The 21,865-nt window shown below is 44.3% G+C and overlaps 1 protein-coding gene and 1 pseudogene across 2 annotated transcripts in view; both read right to left on the bottom strand.

Moving 5' to 3' along the window:
- RUNDC3B (RUN domain containing 3B) overlaps positions 1-19,755 on the bottom strand; it is a 52,906-nt gene extending 33,151 nt beyond the window's left edge. For both annotated transcript variants that reach the window (XM_066628521.1, XM_066628520.1), the window contains exons 1-6: positions 19,601-19,755; positions 10,211-10,326; positions 8,133-8,266; positions 6,366-6,451; positions 835-924; positions 164-244 (exon numbers count right to left, since the gene is read on the bottom strand). In XM_066628521.1, coding sequence (XP_066484618.1) covers positions 164-244; positions 835-924; positions 6,366-6,451; positions 8,133-8,266; positions 10,211-10,326; positions 19,601-19,704 — 611 coding nt within the window. In that variant the 5' untranslated portion in view covers positions 19,705-19,755. The remainder of the gene's footprint in view (positions 1-163; positions 245-834; positions 925-6,365; positions 6,452-8,132; positions 8,267-10,210; positions 10,327-19,600) is intronic.
- Positions 19,756-20,587: 832 nt separating this feature from the next.
- Positions 20,588-20,716, bottom strand: LOC136654632 (5S ribosomal RNA; annotated as a pseudogene).
- Positions 20,717-21,865: the final 1,149 nt, after the last annotated feature.

Below are 21,865 nucleotides of genomic sequence, written 5' to 3'. Positions count from 1 at the left end.
TGTCAAATCTGATTCAGTTACTATATGCTATTTAAGCATATAAGCAGCATATGAGCAGCAGAATGGTCACTGTGGAAGTGTGACTGCACACTAGAAGCAGGCTTAAAAGAAGAGAAAAGCTAGTCAGTTAAAGTTCAAAGTTTAAAACCAGCTAAAAATGTACCTTTGGGTGAATTTCAGGTAAGGTGTGTAGTCTATCACAGCGGGATAGTTGCCATCCAAGCCTTCTCCCTTGAGGCAAAAGCTGACACAATACAAGAAATCAATTAACCATGTTAAGCTATGAAAATTAAATGGTAGTGATGCTAAATAATCTTTACATTAGACCTGATTTTCTTAAAAAAAAATCAGTGCACAAGAAATATGGAAACCTCGGTGGGTATAGTTTCATACAGGTTTAGACAACTGTTGATCAAAATCATTGTCGGGATACAATGCTAAACACCAGTTTCATCAGATTCCTATTTATAAATAAAATTAAGCCCCATCAAGTGACACTGCATGATTAAGTACACATCTAGTTTGACCCTAATATAAGCATTTGCAGTTTTAAGTAATTTGCACCATTGTAAGACAAAACTGCATTACTACACAGAAAATGTTCATTCACTTGTAATGTATACATTAAGGCAAATTATAGTTGTGCAGTAACTCAGGTTTAGGGCAGAATAACAGTTTTAGAGTTGAGTTTGGGGACAAACAAATTTTTTAATAATATGAAACACATTTTAGACTTTGCTTCCTAGTGAACAAATGCTACAATATAGTTTGCTCCCTAATCATCCTTTATCATGAAAAATTGTAACTTAAATGCATGTTAATAAGAATGGATACCTGAAATCAATAGCATTGAGGCCCAGCAGCATGCCGGCAAGCATGTTTGCTTCTTCTCCCAGTACAATTGCTCCATCTTCATAGAATCTTCTAAAAGAAGATAAATTTCTAATTTAAATACTCAGGTTGCATCCTCCACTACGCACCTGGGACCAGGAGAGGTGGAACTTACTTCTTAACAGATATCCATAGGATTATATTGTCAGTCACTTAACTGACACTCCAACAATTCAAATTACTAGAAATTTAATATTGGAAACTAGCAATTTCAAATTTGAAAAGTTAACACCTTTTAATTCAATAACATAAGCATAACATCTAACTTTGCCAATGTATTTCAAGGATACTATGAAAATTTGATTTTTTCTGTAAACCACTTTGTGAACTTTTTGCTGAAAAGCGGTATATAAATATTGTTAATAGTAATCACCCAAATGCAAACACATTTGCTAAGAAAAAATAATCCTAATAAACAGACATATTTTGGTATGAAAATGACTCATCATTTGGGAGATTACTCAGGTTCCACTTCTCTCTACTATGTATATAATAGCATATATAATAACCTGGGAATAATATGTTCCGAGAATAATATATACAGTATATACACCTAGAACAAAAATAAAAACATAAACATATATACCCTTTAATTACTCATTTTGGTGAATGGAAAGCCTGCCACCCTTTGAAAATGTTCAAAACAGGATTGGACTAATTCTGGCCTTGCTGACTCTAGTCCTCCATCATGAACTTTTCACCCCTCATATTCTCCTACCCAAGGCTTTCTAGTACTTTGAGATGGCAAATTCCAAAGATGATGCAGGGATATTCCTGTCTGCATGTCACAGTTTCAGCAAAGAGCAAAAATGACAGCGATGGCACTTAAAGCTCCAGCTGCACCCCAAGTTCCAGTTGCAACTGCCCATTGGTTGAGTCAATTCACCTAACTATTGCTTCTGGGAAGTTCCAGGGTTTGGACTAAGTTTTCCCACATTTGAACAAGCCAATGAAAAGAAATGAAACCTGATTTCCCTACATTTCATCCTATGTAACAGGACAGTGCAAGGAACATATAGTTAGAATCTATTTTTTATTTCTTTTGCTTTCTATCTGATCACAAGACTCTTATTTTTTCCCTTATGTTGCACTTTGCCTATTTTTCTCTTTAACAAACTCTATTCTATATTGTAAAAGGCCACCACCTATTTGGTTAAAGAGAAGAGCTAATTTTCTGATGTGAGAGAGTGAGGGTATGCAGAGAAGCAGGGACAGTCCGCATCTATTTCATTCCTCCAACAATTACCTCCATCATGGTAGGAAGTCTAGGTTAATTGGCTACTCCCAGCTGGAGAAAGGGTAAGAGGCCCCAATTCTATCCCCAGTTGACAGACAACCTACCTCCAGTGGCCTGACTAGGACATAGTAAAAGCAGCTACTATGTCTCATCATTTTCTTGCAGAACCCAAGAGCACATGGGAAGCATGATACACAGAATGTTGCATGCCTGTCTCCCCATCACCACACCTGTGTTCCAATACTGAAACATACATACAGGATACAGCTATTTAAACACACCAGCCAGCCCAATACTATGTAAAGTATTGTCGGCCTGGGGGAAGGCCGACAGGAGCCGAGGGGCATCCGGTTCGGGACTCCTCATCCCTATGGGATGAGGATGGGGAGGTTAGAGAACAACAAGACAAAGGCAGGGTAGGAGAAGAAATTGGGAAAGGTAGGGTGATGGGATGTGATAGACGGTTTGGCACAATGAGAGGATGCGGGGACAAAGGAGCGAATAAGCAGCCCATCCTGGGGCATTCCGTGTATAAATGCTTTTATGCGAATGCCCGAAGTCTACGAGCAAAGGTGGGAGAACTGGAATGTCTGGTGACAAGGGAAAATATTGACATAGTGGGCATAACGGAAACCTGGTGGAATGCGGACAATCAGTGGGATACCGCAATCCCGGGCTATAAACTCTACAGGAGGGACAGGCAGGGGCGTGTTGGAGGTGGGGTGGCCCTTTATGTTAAGGAAGGGATAGAATCCAGCAAAGTAGAGATTGAAGGTGGGTCCGACTCCACCGTAGAATCTCTGTGGGTTAAATTACCAGGCTTGTGCAGCGATGTAATACTGGGGGTGTGCTATCGTCCTCCAGACCAGAAATCTGATGGGGACCTTGAAATGAGGAAACAGATCAGGGAGGTGACAAGGAGGGACAGGGTTGTAATCATGGGGGACTTCAATTATCCTCATATTGACTGGGTCAATTTGTGTTCTGGTCACGATAAGGAAACCGGATTTCTTGACGTGCTAAATGATTGTGGCTTAGATCAGCTAGTCACGGAGCCCACCAGAGGACAGGTGACTCTGGATTTAATTTTGTGCGGTACGCAGGACCTGGTTAGAGATGTAAACGTTACTGAGCCATTGGGGAACAGTGATCATGCTGCAATCCGTTTTGACGTGCACGTTGGGGGAAGAATACCAGGCAAATCTCTAACAAAAACCCTTGACTTCCAACGGGCGGACTTCCCTCAAATGAGGAGGCTGGTAAGAAGGAGGTTGAAAGGGAGGGTAAAAAGAGTCCAATCTCTCCAGAGTGCATGGAGGCTGCTTAAAACAACAGTAATAGAGGCCCAGCAGAGGTGTATACTGCAAAGAAAGAAGGGTTCCACTAAATCCAGGAGGGTGCCCGCATGGCTAACCAGCCAAGTTAGAGAGGCTGTGAAGGGCAAGGAAGCTTCCTTCCGTAAATGGAAGTCTTGCCCTAATGAGGAGAATAAAAAGGAACATAAACTGTGGCAAAAGAAATGTAAGAAGGTGATATGGGAGGCCAAGCGAGACTATGAGGAATGCATGGCCAGCAACATTAAGGGGAACAATAAAAGCTTCTTCAAATATGTTAGAAACAGGAAACCCGCCAGAGAAGCGGTTGGCCCTCTGGATGGTGAGGGAGGGAAAGGGGAGATAAAAGGAGACTTAGAGATGGCAGAGAAATTAAATGAGTTCTTTGCATCTGTCTTCACGGCAGAAGACCTCGGGCAGATACCGCTGCCCGAACGGCCCCTCCTGACCGAGGAGTTAAGTCAGATAGAGGTTAAAAGAGAAGATGTTTCAGACCTCATTGATAAATTAAAGATCAATAAGTCACCGGGCCCTGATGGCATCAACCCAAGGGTTATTAAGGAATTGAAGAATGAAGTTGCAGATCTCTTGACTAAGGTATGCAACTTGTCCCTCAAAACGGCCACAGTGCCAGAAGATTGGAGGATAGCAAATGTCACGCCTATTTTTAAAAATGGAAAGAGGGGGGACCCGGGAAACTATAGGCCGGTCAGCCTAACATCCATACCGGGTAAGATGGTGGAATGCCTCATCAAAGATAGGATCTCAAAACACATAGACGAACAGGCCTTGCTGAGGGAGAGTCAGCATGGCTTCTGTAAGGGTAAGTCTTGCCTCACGAACCTTATAGAATTCTTTGAAAAGGTCAACAGGCATGTGGATGCGGGAGAACCCGTGGACATTATATATCTGGACTTTCAGAAGGCGTTTGACACGGTCCCTCACCAAAGGCTACTGAAAAAACTCCACAGTCAGGGAATTAGAGGACAGGTCCTCTCATGGATTGAGAACTGATTGGAGGCCAGGAAGCAGAGAGTGGGTGTCAATGGGCAATTTTCACAATGGAGAGAGGTGAAAAGCGGTGTGCCCCAAGGATCTGTCCTGGGACCAGTGCTTTTCAACCTCTTCATAAATGACCTGGAGACAGGGTTGAGCAGTGAAGTGGCTAAGTTTGCAGACAACACCAAACTTTTCCGAGTGGTAAAGACCAGAAGTGATTGTGAGGAGCTCCAGAAGGATCTCTCCAGACTGGCAGAATGGGCAGCAAAATGGCAGATGCGCTTCAATGTCAGTAAGTGTAAAGTCATGCACATTGGGGCAAAAAATCAAAACTTTAGATATAGGCTGATGGGTTCTGAGCTGTCTGTGACAGATCAGGAGAGAGATCTTGGGGTGGTGGTGGACAGGTCGATGAAAGTGTCGACCCAATGTGCGGCGGCAGTGAAGAAGGCCAATTCTATGCTTGGGATCATTAGGAAGGGTATTGAGAACAAAATGGCTAGTATTATAATGCCGTTGTACAAATCGATGGTAAGGCCACACCTGGAGTATTGTGTCCAGTTCTGGTCGCCGCATCTCAAAAAAGACATAGTGGAAATGGAAAAGGTGCAAAAGAGAGCGACTAAGATGATTACGGGGCTGGGGCACCTTCCTTATGAGGAAAGGCTACAGCGTTTGGGCCTCTTCAGCCTAGAAAAGAGACGCTTGAGGGGGGACATGATTGAGACATACAAAATTATGCAGGGGATGGACAGAGTGGATAGGGAGATGCTCTTTACACTCTCACATAATACCAGAACCAGGGGACATCCACTAAAATTGAGTGTTGGGCGGGTTAGGACAGACAAAAGAAAATATTTCTTTACTCAGCGTGTGGTCGGTCTGTGGAACTCCTTGCCACAGGATGTGGTGCTGGCGTCTAGCCTAGACGCCTTTAAAAGGGGATTGGACGAGTTTCTGGAGGAAAAATCCATTATGGGGTACAAGCCATGATGAGTATGCGCAACCTCCTGATTTTAGGAATGGGTTAAGTCAGAATGCCAGATGTAGGGGAGGGCACCAGGATGAGGTCTCTTGTTATCTGGTGTGCTCCCTGGGCATTTGGTGGGCCGCTGTGAGATACAGGAAGCTGGACTAGATGGGCCTATGGCCTGATCCAGTGGGGCTGTTCTTATGTTCTTATGTAAAGATTACTCTAGAATGGGGTTTTCAAACTACTGGGTTGTGACCCACCAGCCTGAGAAGCCCTGTCTCTGGCCCCTTAAGGGGTGGAAAGGGAGAAAGGCAGCAAAGTGATCCCCAGTATCATGCTACTGCCAGAGCAGGGCAGGGAAAGAAAGTTTAAAAAACACCCACTTCACAACAAAAACAGGAAGTGGGTGTTAACTTTTTCCAGACATTTGGAGGCTTGGGGAGCCCTGCAGAGGCCCCAGGCTGCTGCTAGCTCTAGGTAAGCTGAATGCCCCCCCCCCATCCCTGGTAGCTGCATGATCCTAGGGATCAAATTGCTGCCTTTCCCCCTTTCCTGCAAAAACTTATGTCTGTTCTCAAACTCCCTGAGAGTTTTGAGAACTCTGCTCTAGAAATCAGCATAAGTAGTATGTGCTAACCCAGTGTTTCTCAAACCATGGGTCAGAACCCACTAGGTGGGTGGCGAGCCAATTTCAGGTGGGTGCCCATTCCAATATTTTATTTTTAATATATTAGACCTGATGATACTACCATGGTATGTGACAGCTATTGGGGAAATGTTGCAGACCTGTACTTTTAACAAGCTACAATGTATATTCTTTTAACAACATAGTCATTTTTCTAATTTGTTGCCATTTTAAATGTATTAACATTGTGCATTTATTATGCTTATTTATTTTGAAAAAATAAAATAAAATAAAGGACATTAATACCTGGTTGTTTTGAAGTCTCTCAAAGCTGTGGATATATATTCAGACAAATGCTTTTCCATAAGTGCTACTCTAATCCAAGCTCTTCCCTAAAGAAAAAGAATGCATGAATTAGACAGAAAATCTGAACACAATTTCTATCTCTGAAAACCATTCAGAGGATATACAATATCTGCTTTACTTCAAACAAAACAATACCCATGGTACCAATTTACCTGCACGCAGACAGTTGCATTGGTTCAGTATATGCAACAATAAGGTAGTACTTATTTTATTTTAAGACTACACCCTACCCATTTAATAGATTGATAGTATTGGCTGCTACATATCTGTTTGAAACTGAAAAGTTTTGCAGTAGTTTTGAATAATTTCTATTTTCACTAGTTTGTTCAGGAAATACAAAATAAAGTATCTTGTGCTTTATCAATTCTTGAGCATTACACATGAACATAAGAACAGCCCCACTGGATCAGGCCATAGACCCATCTAGTCCAGCTTCCTGTATCTCACAGCGGCCCACCAAATGCCACAGGGACCACACCAGATAACAAGAGACCTGCATTCTGGTGTCCTCCCTTGCATCTGGCATTATGACATGGCCTATTTCTAAAATCAGGAGGTTGCACATACACATCATGGCATGTAATCCATAATGGATTTTTCCTCTAGAAACTTGTCCAATCCCCTTTTAAAGGCATCCAGGCCAGATGCCGTCACCACATCCTGTGGCAAGGAGTTCCACAGACCGATCACATGCTGAGTAAAGAGATTTTCTTTTGTCTGTCCTAACCCTCCCAACACTCAATTTTAGTGGATGTCCCCTGGTTCTGGTGTTATGTGAGAGTGTAAAGAGCATCTCTCTATCCACTTTATCCTTCCCATGCATAATTTTGTATGTCTCAATCATGTCCCCCGAGGCGCCTCTTTTCTAGGCTGAAGAGGCCCAAACGCCATAACCTTTCCTCATAAGGAAGGTGCCCCAGCCCCGTAATCATCTTAGTCGCTCTCTTTTGCACCTTTTCCATTTCCACTATGTCCTTTTTGAAATGTGGTGACCAGAACTGGACACAATACTCCAGGTGTGACCTTACCATCAAGTTTTCAAGCTTCACAGAAAATATTCTCCTGCATACAAAGATATGAAACTCAAATTTTAAACCCATCTACACCCACCAGAAAACTAGTTGAATAGAAAATACTCCTCTTATATTGCATTCTTAATTTTGGGGAACAAAAGCAAATCTGTCTGGCCAATAGCAAAAAAGGCCGCATTTGATTTCAGTGTCATGCCTGTAGGCTCTTTTAAAACAGCAATGCCTATATCCTATAAAAGTCAAACACAGATAGCTATACTTTGCATCCAAGTCTTTTATTTAAAATTATGTTCTTAGTTTGCTCATCATAATCACTGCAGATACTCGACTATAAGTCAACCCCACAGCTGCAATCTTATCCAACTTTCCAGGCTCAATACAGCTGCTATGCAGCCCCGAGATAAAGGAACAAACATTCCCTTACCTTGAGGCGGCCTCCATGATTGCCCCACCCACTGCAGAAGGAAGTGCACGCCCAGTTGGCGCAGCTGTACCAGCACTGTAAAGTTGGGTAGGATTGGCCTTTTCATTTATCAGGATGATAGCATTACAAAAAGCTGTTGTATGCATTTATTAATATAAAATGCTTAACAATTTTATTTGAACAGCAAATACTGCAGGATAAATAACACGTGCTTTGAACTAGGAAGTTTAAAAATGAACAGTGTCTTCTCACCTTAGCTCTTGAAGAACTGACATTTTCCATGTTCTCAATACTACAGATGCAGTTGTGTGAAACCTTGCGGCAAGCCACCTTGATATAATCCCAGAAGCTACGAGGGCTTTCATAGCCAAACCATGTGATCTGACCTGAACCAGATAGTAAGGAGAGAAATAATTCCAATATACTCTTATAAACTACATTATCATAGTCAGGAGGATAGCAGGATGTTTTCACTGCAAGCAAACCTTTGTTGAATAGGCACAGTTTTGATTTTGTATTGCTAAAGTGCTAAAGCTGGGGAGTTGAGGAAATCATACAGCTCAATCCTCCCCCTCTCCTGAGTGCGTTAACGAGTGTTGTGCCAGCAGAGGCTGCTTTATGGCAGTTGCAAAGCAGCCACTGCCAACGCACACTGCAGGCCTGCTGGTGGGGAGGAAGAAGCAACCTCCTGCATGCCAGCAGAAGTATGGAGACCTGCTAAAACAGGTAAGCCCACTCAGGATGCTGGAGGGAGATAGAGAAGGAATCAAACAGGGCAGGGTGAGTGAAACAGGATGGTGATGGGGCAGATCAAGCCTGGGAGGGGACAGGATTTGTGGCAGCAGCACATGCCAAATCCCAACCCCTTCCTGAGTCTGATCCCAGGAAGGCCAATGGCTCAATGTGGACTTGCTCCAGCAATCAAGCTGGTACATTTTCAAAATGATCCATAGCTGCTGCTGGGGCTTACTGTGGGACAAGGGGACAAATGTCCCCTTATCCCAAGGAGATCTCCAGCAGCCGAAATTTCCCCATGAGATACAGCGGCAGCCACCCTGGCACAGCTGCATTTTATGTGGTATTGGGCTGACAATCTAGGTATTCCCAGTATTCAGCAAGAACAACTGGGAACAAATCATCCAATAATTCAGAGGTAATTAGCAGAAACTTTCCAGATGGTGTATTCAAACCAGTCAAAGTTGGAGCTCATCTTTGATCAAGTTTGTATAGTGCCTCACATGTAATTTTCTAAACCTGCCCCTCTTACCAGTCACATCTAAAAGTCTTTTACCAGTCCATTCAACCTTACTATGTTACCTAGGTAACTTCGTGTATTCATGTCTCTTGATGCTTGAACAAGATCTCACTCTTAACTGCTTTTATTTTGGAGTGGATTGGATGAGACTATCAGCTAGTTTAGAAGTTGAACTTAGATCTGGAAGAGCCAGGTTCAAATCCTTGCTCAGACATTCAGCTCCCCAGTTGATCTTGGGCCAGTCACTCGCTCATTCTCAACTACCTCACAGGGTTGTTGTGAGGACTAAAGTAGGGGGTGGAACTATGTACACCACCCTGAGCTTCTTGGAGGAATGGTGGTATAAAAATGAAAAATAAAATTTAATATCTTACTCTCACTTTAAAAAATGGCTTATCTGAGGTAAATCACTGGTAAACTAATCATTCCAGTTATATCTTGCATATTGAAAATGAGGTTTATAACACCTTTTCTATTAAAATTTTACTGACCAATTTGATTGATTATGACAAGAGATAAAAACACTAAACAATGTAGCTTCCCCAGGGTTTTTAATGCCTTATAAGGCATTAAAAACATCATTTCCAGTTTTGACAAAAAACTGGAACTAGCACTTTTTTAGTTGCAACAGTCATTCTGAGACCTGCAGAGAACACAGGCAGATGTGTGCTGCCTCTGCTGGGCTCAGAAGACCCTCTGGAGGTGAGGGGAGCAAAGCTCCCATTGCCTCCAGAGAGGGAGCATGTAGGGGAACGCATGCAGGGGGGTCATGGACCTGATCCACAGTTAACAGAAACTGCGGAAATGGGATCTGCTGGTTTGGCTCCCCCCCCCCCAATATTCTATGTATATTGTTTTCGCTGGGAATCATCCAAAAGCAGACAAAATGATGTATCAGAAAGAGAATTTTCTGCACAGGTCCCTTCTGTGAAGCCGGCAAGAAAACTTTCCTGTCTCATCCAGGCTCCTCAGAGTTTATAATGGTAAAATTATTAGTTAAAACTCATTTATAAGTGGTACACACACATACCCTTAGACAAGGCGCATGGTTCTCTGTCATTAGATGTATATATACCTTTGAGTCGGTGACTTAGAATTTGTTCCAAAATGGCCGCAAAATTATTAAATTCAGGAGAAGAATCATCAATAGTTTCAAAACAAGAACGGTCAATCAGTGTCTTGACAGAAAACCTAGGATTTAAAAAAGCATAAGCAAAGTATGTTTAGCTATTATATTATACTGAATAATATTTTAGGAGAAAGCATGCCTTGAAAATTAATACACTTCTACAACTATGCTAAAAATTTAACAACGTTTAAATAGTTCGTATTCTATGCATTGAAGTAGTCTGTTGGGCATGCAAATATTTGGTATTCCACAGCTAGCCAAGCAATGATTTGAATCTTTTCAGACGTTAAACTTCACTGTTAGATTCAACTCCAAGGTATCTGTATTACTATAGAATAACTTTATCCATGTTGATAGACAAATACCAAACTAGCTTTTCAAAACATTAAATTAGAAATGTTAAAAATTAAACATCCTCAAGGTGTTAGCCTAAGAGGCAAAAATAGCTTCTGATCATGTTGAATGGAATTTACTGAAGACCAACTGACCAAAATAAGTTAAAGATTTACAATAAATGTATGACTATTTTAAGACCCCTCATGTTCAGCCTCCCTCTAATCCCTTAACATATTTTGCAGAGAGACTTCCAACTTTGTTGCACTTATCTACAAGACTTGCTTTAAAAGCTACAGTGGGTCCTCTTTATCCACGGAAATGCCTGCAGGAAGGCCCCAGCAGGTACTCTGAGGTCCGGGGAGGCCATACACCCCCATGCCTCAGAAAACAGGTCAGATTGGATTTCATTATTCTCAGTTTTTGGCATCTGCAGTGTTTCCAGGAACAGAACCCCTGCGGACGACAAGAACTGATCTGTATTCTACTTGAAAGCCAACAGCATGCCTTGTAACAATGGTCAGTGTGATCCCAGCTGTTATACTGTGGGATTGCTGACTTGTTTGTTCCATCCAGGTCTCTGCAAACCCCATGACAGGCAGTACAGACCCCGAAAAATCCATTATGGGGTACAAGCCATGATGTGTATGCGCAACCTCCTGATTTTAGAAATGGGTTATGTCAGAATGCCAGATGCAAGGGAGGGCACCAGGATGAGGTCTCTTGTTATTTGGTGTGCTCCCTGGGGCATTTGGTGGGCCGCTGTGAGATGCAGGAAGCTGGACTAGATGGGCCTATGGCCTGATCCAGTGGGGCTGATCTTATGTTCACTGATACCTGCTACTTTGCAGTCTGTCGGACAACTTGCAAACGCATGGAAACCCTGCTGGTATAAGATGGTTGGCAACCCACTTGCATGTTTCTCTTTCAGATGCTTCTCCATCTTTGTTACCACTTTCCTTTCAGGTAGGAATACCCTCTTTCCATCCTAGCTGTTTCTTACTTTAGCTGGCATCCAGGTCAGACTCTGCAGGGAGAGATGAAGGTGCCTTTCTACTATATGGGCTCAGTATCACACTAACTTCTTGAGGTCCAGAGTTGGGAGGAAGCCCCTCACTGGTCAAAATTCATTTGCTGCAATTCTGTGTAAGGTAGACAGTTGGGAAGAAAGGAAGGGCAGCATAATGACAGCTACGCTGGGGCAGTAGTACAGTGGGTACCAGATTTGATGCAAACAGTACAGGGTAGATGGGCGTATATCACGGCTAAATAAGTGGGTTGCCGCAATAGGGGTCATGTGCAAATCCAATGACTGGCCTGTGCAGTGCTCCCCTTCCACTCAGGTGCGCTGTTTGTGATACAGAATGCTAAATGTCTCATGAAGTATGCTGTGACTTAGTTGTTAGAGAGCAAGCCTATTAACTGGTCCATGTGGATACCAGACCTATTTCCACTTCCTCCACTTGTGTCCTTAACACAAGTGATTCTGGTCAGTCATATAAAACTGGACTGGACTTGAACCTGCCTTGTCTAATTCTCAGGCTCTGTGTAGTAGGATAGAGACACCTGGTTTGTCTGAAATGAGACTCCCTTAGTGGCTCACACTAGTGCCTCCCCTGGCAAAAGGGTTCCTTCCAGCTTGCGGACTCCACCTTATAACAAATGTATAAAATCAAACAGTACAACTAACTTCATTGTATAAAATATGAAGACAGTTCCTAAGAAGTACCTCATATCTAAAATATGAATACTGCCAATTGACAAAATAACCTCAGAAGCAGAAGGTTAGCTTAAATAAAAATCTTCACCCTCTGTTAAAAAGCCATCAGAGAGGGAGCCATCCATATTTTCTGGGAGAGGGACCTGCATGTTACGTAAAGCAAGTCAACAGAACAGAACTTGTCCTTTCAAGCAGGACCTGAACCAAGACGCTTGCGCTGTATCTAGCGCAGGATAGGGGCCCAAAGTGGTTCATCCAGAAGGGGAAACTTTTCCCCTTACCTCCAGGTAAGCTATCCTGGCCCCTATGGGTCTCCTTGAACTTGCGCCTCCTGAGGTGGCACAAGCCCGAGGAGAGCGGAGCTGCTTGAAGCTGCTCCGAACTCCCCAGGAACGGGGGTTGGGATGTGGCATAATTGCTGGGCCCCAGTCCCACCTCAGGATTGCGCTAAGTGACACATAAGGCTTAGAATATGATGGATACTGCTCAGACATTGCAATGTATCACAGAAACCTGTGGTACTTGGGCATAGGATTGAACTTGTACATCTACTGAATTTTCCAGATCATAGAGGATTTTTGAAACACTCACACCCCAATGTGCATTACAGATAGAGTACACAACAAACTACAATCAGATTAAAGAATTCATATAGAAACGTTTTAACTTTTTTTACTATTTTACTCAATATTTTACTCCACATTAAAGGCTATATAAGGTGATACAGTAATATAATCTGTTACCCCATAACTCACGATAACTAATATCGGAAAAGCAACCCACTTAGTAATCAATTGCTTAAAAAGTGAAGACTTAAAGAAAATCCATTGCTCAATGCTATTCATATACAGTAATTGTTTCGTTTGATATTTTGAAGGACTAATATTGATTAAATATGGAAAAAAACAACATGTGGCTACACACAGCTGGGATTTTCTTTTGGAAAAGCAGGAAACCATATCTCCAGTCACACAACAACTCTTCCTGAAGATTCTAGGATAGGTTTTTCCCCCCTGTGCACACACAGTAGCTTTGATCAAAATCAGACACTCAAAACTACTAATCAATAGCCCATTACAGCCTTCTTGACAACAAATGAGTATAGTATACTGCTTGATTTTACTCAAGTTGGGGAACCACAGCAACATGCTATTCCTGCTTTCCAACCAGACTCTCTGCCAAAACTAGATTGTAGATGTAGCCTTCATAGCACTATACAGGTAGAGCCTATTTATCCGCGTTAGTTCCATTCCGTGACTCAGCGTGATTAACAAAAATGCATTGTGCTAAATTCCATAGAGTTACGCAAGTACACTGCAGCCTGACACTTCCAGATGGAAGGAAACTAAGGCAGCTGTTATCAATCCCCTCCGTACTCAGCCCTCCCCATTGCCAGCTATCCAGATGAGCTTTTAAGAGTCCAGCCCTATGCGTTTCTACTCAGAAGTAAGCCCCATTGTAGTCAAGGAAAGTGTGGAGAGGATTGTAGGCTAAATCACATAATTTGTTTGCTGGGAAGGCTTGCTGCTGGAGCAGGAGAGCCTGCAGCATGGGGGGGGGGGAATTTGGCAAACACTTCCTGGGTTTTTTAAAGCAATCTCCTCTCCTCCCCTTCCTGAGCCCTCCCCGTTGCCAGCTGAGCTTTTAAGAGTCCAGCCCTATGCATTTCTACTCAGAAGTAAGCCCCATTGTAGTCAATGGGGCTTACTCCCAGGAAAGTGTGGAGAGGATTGTAGGCTAAATCACATGCTTTGCTTTCTGGGAAGGCTCACTTGTGTCACCGGCACCATGGGGGGGGGGTTGCTTGGGTCAGTGATTGCCTGCACCATGGGGGGGGGAATTCCACAAACACTCCCTGGGTTTTTCAAAGCAATCCCCTCTGCTGCTACCACACCTGCCCCTGTGTGTGTGTCTGTGTCTGTGTGTGTGTGTGTGTGTGTGTGTGTGAGAGAGCGCTCCACCTTGCTGCACATGTTCCGGTTGCAGAGGTTTTCCGTCCCTCCTCCCCCTTTTCAGCCTCTTTGCTGGCTCAGGGGCTCCAGGAATGTTACTGTTCCTTGCAAGGGGAACCTCTTCCAGGGCTATTTCCCTGCCTGGGCGAGGCAGAGCCTTTTTGCAGTGTTTTGGGCTGCCTGGAAACTGAGTGAGATGCCAGTGGAGGACAAAGGAGGCAAAGGTGTGTATGTCTTTCCAAAGACAAATAAATAAATAAATCCATGGACAAATAGGCAGATAAAAAATCCATGGATAAATAGGCTGCACCTGTACTAGGTTTCCTTGACTAGAGAAACATTCATTTCTGGTTTCTGTACACATGCATCTGGTAAACAAAATAGCTTTCACATGCAACAGTGGTTGAGTCATGCCAGATTGCCTGGAGGCAATTTTTTATTTGCTACAAATAACCAGACAAGTGCTTAATTACAGCAAGGCTGTAAAAGACCACACATCAATCAGTGCCAGATAACAGACTTTGGGTCAATACTGTAAGTTTTTAAAATTCTCATATTGGGAATAACTGGCACCTTATCTTCCTTTTACAACAGATGAGAGACGGAGAAAAGAGAATACATTCAGCTCACTTCTCTCCAGTCATGTCGGAAAAGAAAAACTTTAGAAGACATTTTACTGTGAACCACCATTTGCATACAGTGGGTCCCCTTCACCCACAGATTTAGAACCCATGGATTTAACCACCATGGGTATTGAACCTGCGGCTGTAGGGCTCACAGAAGATCCTTGGACATGACCGGAAATGCCTTCCAGTAGCTTCCAGAGGTGTTCTGAGGTATGGGGAGGCCATGAACAGCTTCTTCGCACCTCAGAAGGCCTCTGAGAGGCACTTCCAGATTCTTCCACAACTTCCTCACTCCTCAGAAGGTCTCCCAGAGACCGCTGAGAGTCACTTCTGGTTTGCCAAGAGAATGGAAGTGCCTCTCAGATGCCTTCTAAGGCACACTGAGGTCGCAAGCTGTTTCCCCATGTCTTAGAAGGTTGAGAGGCATTTCCAATTTCTCAGCAAACATAGCCAAAAGGAAATAAGAAATATACATTTTCCCTTTCCAATCTCAGAAGCTGCACTGAGGAAAAGGAAGGATAAATCTCTCACATACATGGGGGGGGGGGTTTAAAGGGAAAGTTTTAAACACAATATCTTTTACCTTTGGAAACCTGACTACCACTTTTCTGATACTACCCTCCCTTGGTGGCCAATTGAGTTTTTCCAAACTGCAAGCCTATCTAGGAGTAAGTGCTTTACATTTCCCCAAAATAATGAAAGGCTTGTCGCCACTCATTGACATGGGAGATATGTTGTTCTCACAGACACTACTGGGGCAGAAGCTAAACCTGTCCCTATTTACCCCATTGTCTGCGGATAGGGCAGGCTCACCTAAACTACGCCCCAGGTTGCAACCTGTTTATTTTGTTCTATGAAACTCAACAGGAGGTATTGATAACTTACAGCCCAATCCTATGCATGTCTACTCAGAAGTAAGTCCCATTAGAGTTAATGGGGCTTACTCCCAGGAACGTGTGGATAGGATTGGGCTGTCAGTCAGTTCCTATTTAACTCTACCACTTCATTCTCGTACTTAGATATTCAATAGCATAGTTTTCTGGAGCATGTATCCTTTTGTACCAGTTTCACTTGCTCCAGTTCATTTTTGTGCGTAATCCAAACTGTTGGTTATTACTTTAATAGCCTGAAACAGTTTAAGAACAGAACAATTAAAAGGATTGCTTTCTCCCAAATAAGCTCATTCATCTTCTCAGCTCAGCTTGGGAGGCCTTATGGAGGGTTTTGCTGCCACTTGAAATTTGGCTAGTGAAGACAGGCTCTCTTTGTTGCTGTGACTTCCAAATAAAGTCCATCTAGCTTCCACTTTGATGACACTTTGTTACAAGCTGAAGACATTTTTGTTCTGGCAGGCCTTCATAATTTGATTTTGCCCAACACCCTACTTTGACTCTGTCATTGTTTAGGGTTTAATTTTATTTTAATATTTACAGTGTTTGTGTTACTTATGTGCTATGATTTTGTATTTCACCCATCTTTTGTAAACAACTTTGATCCGAGAAACAGTCTAAACATTAAAGATAATTAAAATTTATCATAATTTGCTTTTTATTTGTTTCATGACTTGCTTTTTGTTTTCACATCTAACTAGCATGAAAAGTGGAGGTATACTGCTTTTAACAACTAAAAGCAGACAGCCTCCTTAGAAATGGCTAATAAACAGATTCACAAAATGCCCATCATTATGACAGAAAAAGGGTGGTGGTGGGAGGGCTTGCAGATTACTAGAATCAGTGGAAGCAGATCACCCACTCAAAGGAAGCGCATTTACTTTGCATGCAGAAAGTCCCAGCTCCAATCCTTAACATCTCCTTCCTATCTGAAACTTTGGATAGCCATTGCCACTCAGTGGGGCCAATAGCTGGATCAACATATGTACTAGGTATAGGACAGTTTTTTGCCCTTATCACAACAGTGTGCACAAACAGCAATTTTCTGTTGCACAAACAGTGTGCACAAACAGCAATGGAACAAACAGAAAACAAGCAATTTTCTGTTTGCACAAACAGTGTGCACAAACAGCAATGGAACAAACAGTAGCCATCCATTTGAAATGGAGAAACAACAAGTATTAAAACTAAACCTGCTCCAGTGATCCCAGCTTTCACAGTCAGGGGCACATATGCCCCACATGGCTTCCTATTAACACAAGCAATGCACCTGCTCCCTTCTTCAGAGACCAATCCTAGGTTTTAATTGGTCATAGCAGCATATAAGAACCCAGTATCTGCTACAGGGCTGTATCATGGTACTCACAATAGGATCTTATGTTATCAAAAACAGGTTCAGATACAACTCTGGGCTGCAAAGTAGAACTATTTTGCTCAATAATCAGCAGTGGGAGCAAGTGCAAAGTCAGGTTAAGGAGTAGGGAAGCCAAACATCCCTAAAGAAGATTTACGCGTATAAACCACCACCAAAGTACATGGTGCTTTACATAAAATAGGGTTGTTCTATCACACATTCCCTAATCAACAATTTTTCAACCAGTGCACCATGGCACATTGGTGTGCTGTGGATGGTCTGCAGGTGTGCCACAGGAGTTTGGGGGAAGGGCATTTATTAGTAGGGCCATTGAGCTATGTGAGCCCCCCCACCAGCAGTGCAGCGTACCTTGTCAACTGTCAAAAAAACTAATGGTGTGCATTGACAATTTTACCATCTTATCTGTGTGCAATGAGAAGAAAAAGGCCGAAAACCACTGCCCTACATGGATAATCCAATGCAAGAAGCTGCTGCAAAAACCCACTTGTCACATTTGACAGTGCATTGGTTGCAGCAATTCACCTATATGAAGAGAGAAGAAAGAACACGTAGGGAACTGAAAAAATAACATAAAGAAGGTGCTCTGGACAGAGGAAGGAGAATACTTATTCTTCTGAGTAAAATAAATTCCCTATTCTAAGCACACACTGAAGACCACTTGAGCCATCTCTGCCCAATGTTGCATATATGCAACAGGGATCAAATGTGTACACCTGTGGGTTGGGCAGAAATGGGTTATTAATTGGCATCATTTATCTCTCAACATCCTTTATTCCACCACCATACTGACAGCCAGGATGGTGAAGAAGTGAACTCTCACCTAGACCCAATGCACACTTCAGTCCCAAGCATATGGGCATGGGTGGGAGCACACCTTTTCACATACACACCCACACACTTTGTTGTTGTTGGCATCCTTCAGTCTCGGAAGACTGGTATGGTATCACGCTCTGAATAGTGGTTCAGGAACAGTGTCCTCTCCAGTGCACGAAGCCTGGGTAAAGTAGATATGGAGGATAGACTGTTACCCATGCAGCAAATCCCCCCTCTCCACGTCACTGAAATGGTCCAATGGAAAGGCAGAGGCCAATACGGTTGGTTCCAGCGGCACGGCGTTGCAGGAGTTGCCAGAACATGACTGTGTTCAGCCATGAACTGCCTCAGGGACTTCAGCTCTGGATTTTGCCTCGAGGTTGACTCCAGGAGCCTTTTCCATAACTGGATGTAGCCACAAGGCAGTGGAGGTTTGGGATCAGAGTTTTCCTTCTCTCAGATGAGCTGCCTTCCCAGGTTCACGAGTCCCATCTAGCCGGTGGCTGTTTAGTCGCCTCTTATGACAAGTACAGCCAAACTGAGGGCTTATTCTTATCCCCCAGCCCCCAGGGGTATCGTCCCCCTCCCAGTTGCACATGCCCTATCTCATCTGATCTCAGAAGCTAAGCAGGGTCAGGCCTGGTTAGTACTTGGATGCAAGACCGCCTGGGAATACCCAGTGCTATAGGCTTATACCATAGTCTTTCAAGACTGAAGGTTGCCAACCACACACTTACATGGAGAAGAATATATTCATGGCTGTTAAAGGCCCTAATCACACTTCTGAGGTCTTTGGTCTGGGTTTAAAATAAAAGCCATTATTAATTTATCCTATTTCCACCCAACCCAGAGGTGTACACATTGGGTCCTTGTTGCACATATGCAACATTGGGCAGAAATGGTTTAAAGCCCAATCCTAGGCATGCCTACTCAGAAGTAAGTCCCATTATAGTCAAAGGGACTTATTCCCAAGGAAGCATGGCTAGGATGGCAGCCTCAGAGCCCAATCCTAGGCATATCTACTCAGAAGCAAGTCCCATTACAGTCAATGGGGCTTACTCACAGGGAAGTGTGGACAGGATGGCAGCCTCAGAGCCCACTGCTATGCATGTTTCCTCAGAAGTAAACCCCATTACAGTCAATGGGGCTTACTCCCAGGGAAGTGTGGATAGGTCTGCAGCTCAGAGCCCAATCCCAGGCGTGTCTACTCAGAAGCAAGTCCCACTATAGTCAGTGAGGTTTACTCCCAGGGAAGTGTGGATAGGATTGTGTGTGAGGGCCCAATCCTATGCATGTCTACTCAGACGTCAGTCCCATTATAGTCACTGGGGCTTGCTCCCGGGGAAGTGTGGAGCCTCACAGCCCAATCCTATGCACTCAGACGTCAGTCCCATTACAGTCAAGGGGGCTTCCCCCTAGGGAAGCGCGGCAGGACTGGAGCCCGAGTTCCCCATGTGCGCCCTTCCACACCTGTGCGAGAGGACCCTCTCCCTTGAGCGCCGCCGAGCCCCTGCGCGCTGGCGACTGCGGGGCCGGCTGCCCAGAGGAGGCAGCTGGCGCGAGGTCCTGCCGCCGCTGCGCATGCGGAGGATGCGGAGAGCAACCCCGGAGCGGCCAGGCAGCTTACCTGCAGACGGTGATGAGGTTCCGCCGCTCGACAGTGGCGTTGCGGGAGTGGACGCTCTTCCTCCGGGAGGCGGCGCTGAGCCCCCCCAGGTTGAACGCCGCCATCGCTCCGACGAGGGCAGGGGGTCCGGCGGCGCCTTTGTTCCAGGGTGAGACGCCCCGGCCCAGGGCGAACCCGCCAGCCGCCCCCCTCCTCCGGCGCCTACGGTGCTACGACGGCACTAGACGCGGGCCCCGAGCGAAGGGGGACGCGGCGCCCGTCCCCCGCCGAGCCTTCCAGCAACGAAAACACGGCTGCACCCCCGAACTCGCCTCAGCGGCACCAGCAGCCGGGACTGCAGAGCGCCGGCTCCGCCCAGCCAATCAGGAGGCGGGGGCGGGGCCTCGGCAGGGGTGTGCCTCTGGGGAGGGGCGCGCGCCGCCTCCTAACGGAAAAACGGTCGCTTGACAGAAGGGGCGGGGCCGAAAACCACGAGGGGTCCTCGCGACGCTGAGGGGGGAGCGTCGTCCTCCTGGATCCCTGAGTCATTCACTGTCCTGGAGAATTCCAGGGATCTGCTGCAGGCAGTCCCACAACAGCCACACTCACAGCACAAGCCCAGCCACTCACACTTACCTGGGAGTGAGCCCCATTGACTGTAATGGCACTTACCTCTGAGTAGGCATGCATAGGATTGGGCACAGAGCAGACTATTGACTATAATGAAACTTGCTTCTGAGTAGACATGCTTAGAACTGGGCCGTCACACACAATCGTATCCACACTTACCTGGGAGTAAGCCCCATTGACACAATGGAAAGATCAAGCCACCATAAATGTGTGAGGCTTCAATCGTATGCATCCTTAGCTGGGAGTAAGCCCTATTGAATTCAACAGAAATTACTTCTGAGTAGACATGTATAGAATGGGCTCTCACAGCACAAGCCTATGCAAGTCTACTCAGAAGTGGTTGGTTGGCAACCTTCAGTCTCGAAAGACTATGGTAGAAGCCTACAGCACCTGGTATTCCCAGGCGGTCTCCCATCCAAGTACTAACCAGGCCTGAGCCTGCTTAGCTTCCGAGATCAGACAAGATCGGGAGATAGTGTTCACTACATGCTGGTAATTTCTGTTGAATTCAGTAGGGCTTACTCCCAGGTAAGGATGCATAGGATTGCAGTCTCACTGACTTATGCTGGCCTGATCTTTCCATTTGAAGTTTATGTTTTATCTACTTATTTTAAAAATTTATCTTTGCACTTTTTCCATAGTGTGGGGGAGCTTATAGCACAAAACATGAAAAACAGTCTGATCATTAAAAGCAATCAGAATTATTATTATAATATTGCCCTCTCATATTAACAAGGTTATTGTTAAACAACTGTTTTCCTTTAATTTAAAGGGCCCTTCTCACTGCATTGAGATAGAAAAATCTGTGGATAATTAGGTTATACATGTAATCGCTTGCATGACTGTCTCTCTACAACAGTAAAAAACCGTTTTTAAAACTGTGATTTTAAAGGGATGCGTTTTTCCCCTTCTCCAGGGATCAGCACATTCCTTCTCATTTCCAGTGGCCATTCGTGTTGAGTCAAATCCGTATATAACAAGGTTGGACCTGTGTTATACAGTATTTCTATACAGTGTACTACCTTTCTCACAGACTCTCACAATGAGTCTGACCCAAGGTGGAATTAATAACAAATCAAGATCAAAACAGAATAAGGAGAGGGCTAGAGAACCAATCACTGATCATAGCAGTGATGTGAAGGCCTGTTGAAAAAATGATGTTCTTCAATTGGTGGGAAAACTGCATCTGTGAGCAGGGCCTGGTGAATATCACAGGGAGTTCCACAGGATGGGGAAATCCACTGAAAAATCTCTATGGGGGTTAAGGCATCAACCCAGAAGGAATGGGTACCTGTATCTCAGAAAAGATAGAACTGGAGAGCACATACATGTGAGTGGAGGCATTCCTTGAGAAATTTTGATGAGAAGTCAAGTAGGGCTATCTCAGGGAAGCAGATCTCTCAAAAGAAGGCAGGTTGACCCAGGGGAGTAGCACCTAGTGGTTAGCATGCATACACACCCTTCTTGCTTCCCACTTTCCCACTACTGGATAACACCTTGGTAAATTGTTTCCACTGCCACCATCCCAAGCTATAGAAACAGAGGCAGAGGAGGGAGTTCTGGGAAATCCCCCACCCATCCCAGGAGAACACTGAACCCCAGAAGTTCCTATTAAAAAGCAATCCCACAATATTGACTACAGAGACATAATTTGCT

The sequence above is a fragment of the Tiliqua scincoides genome, chromosome 5 (genome assembly GCF_035046505.1).
Source record: "Tiliqua scincoides isolate rTilSci1 chromosome 5, rTilSci1.hap2, whole genome shotgun sequence".
Taxonomy (NCBI): domain Eukaryota; kingdom Metazoa; phylum Chordata; class Lepidosauria; order Squamata; family Scincidae; genus Tiliqua; species Tiliqua scincoides.
This window is presented reverse-complemented; position numbering and strand designations above follow the sequence as displayed.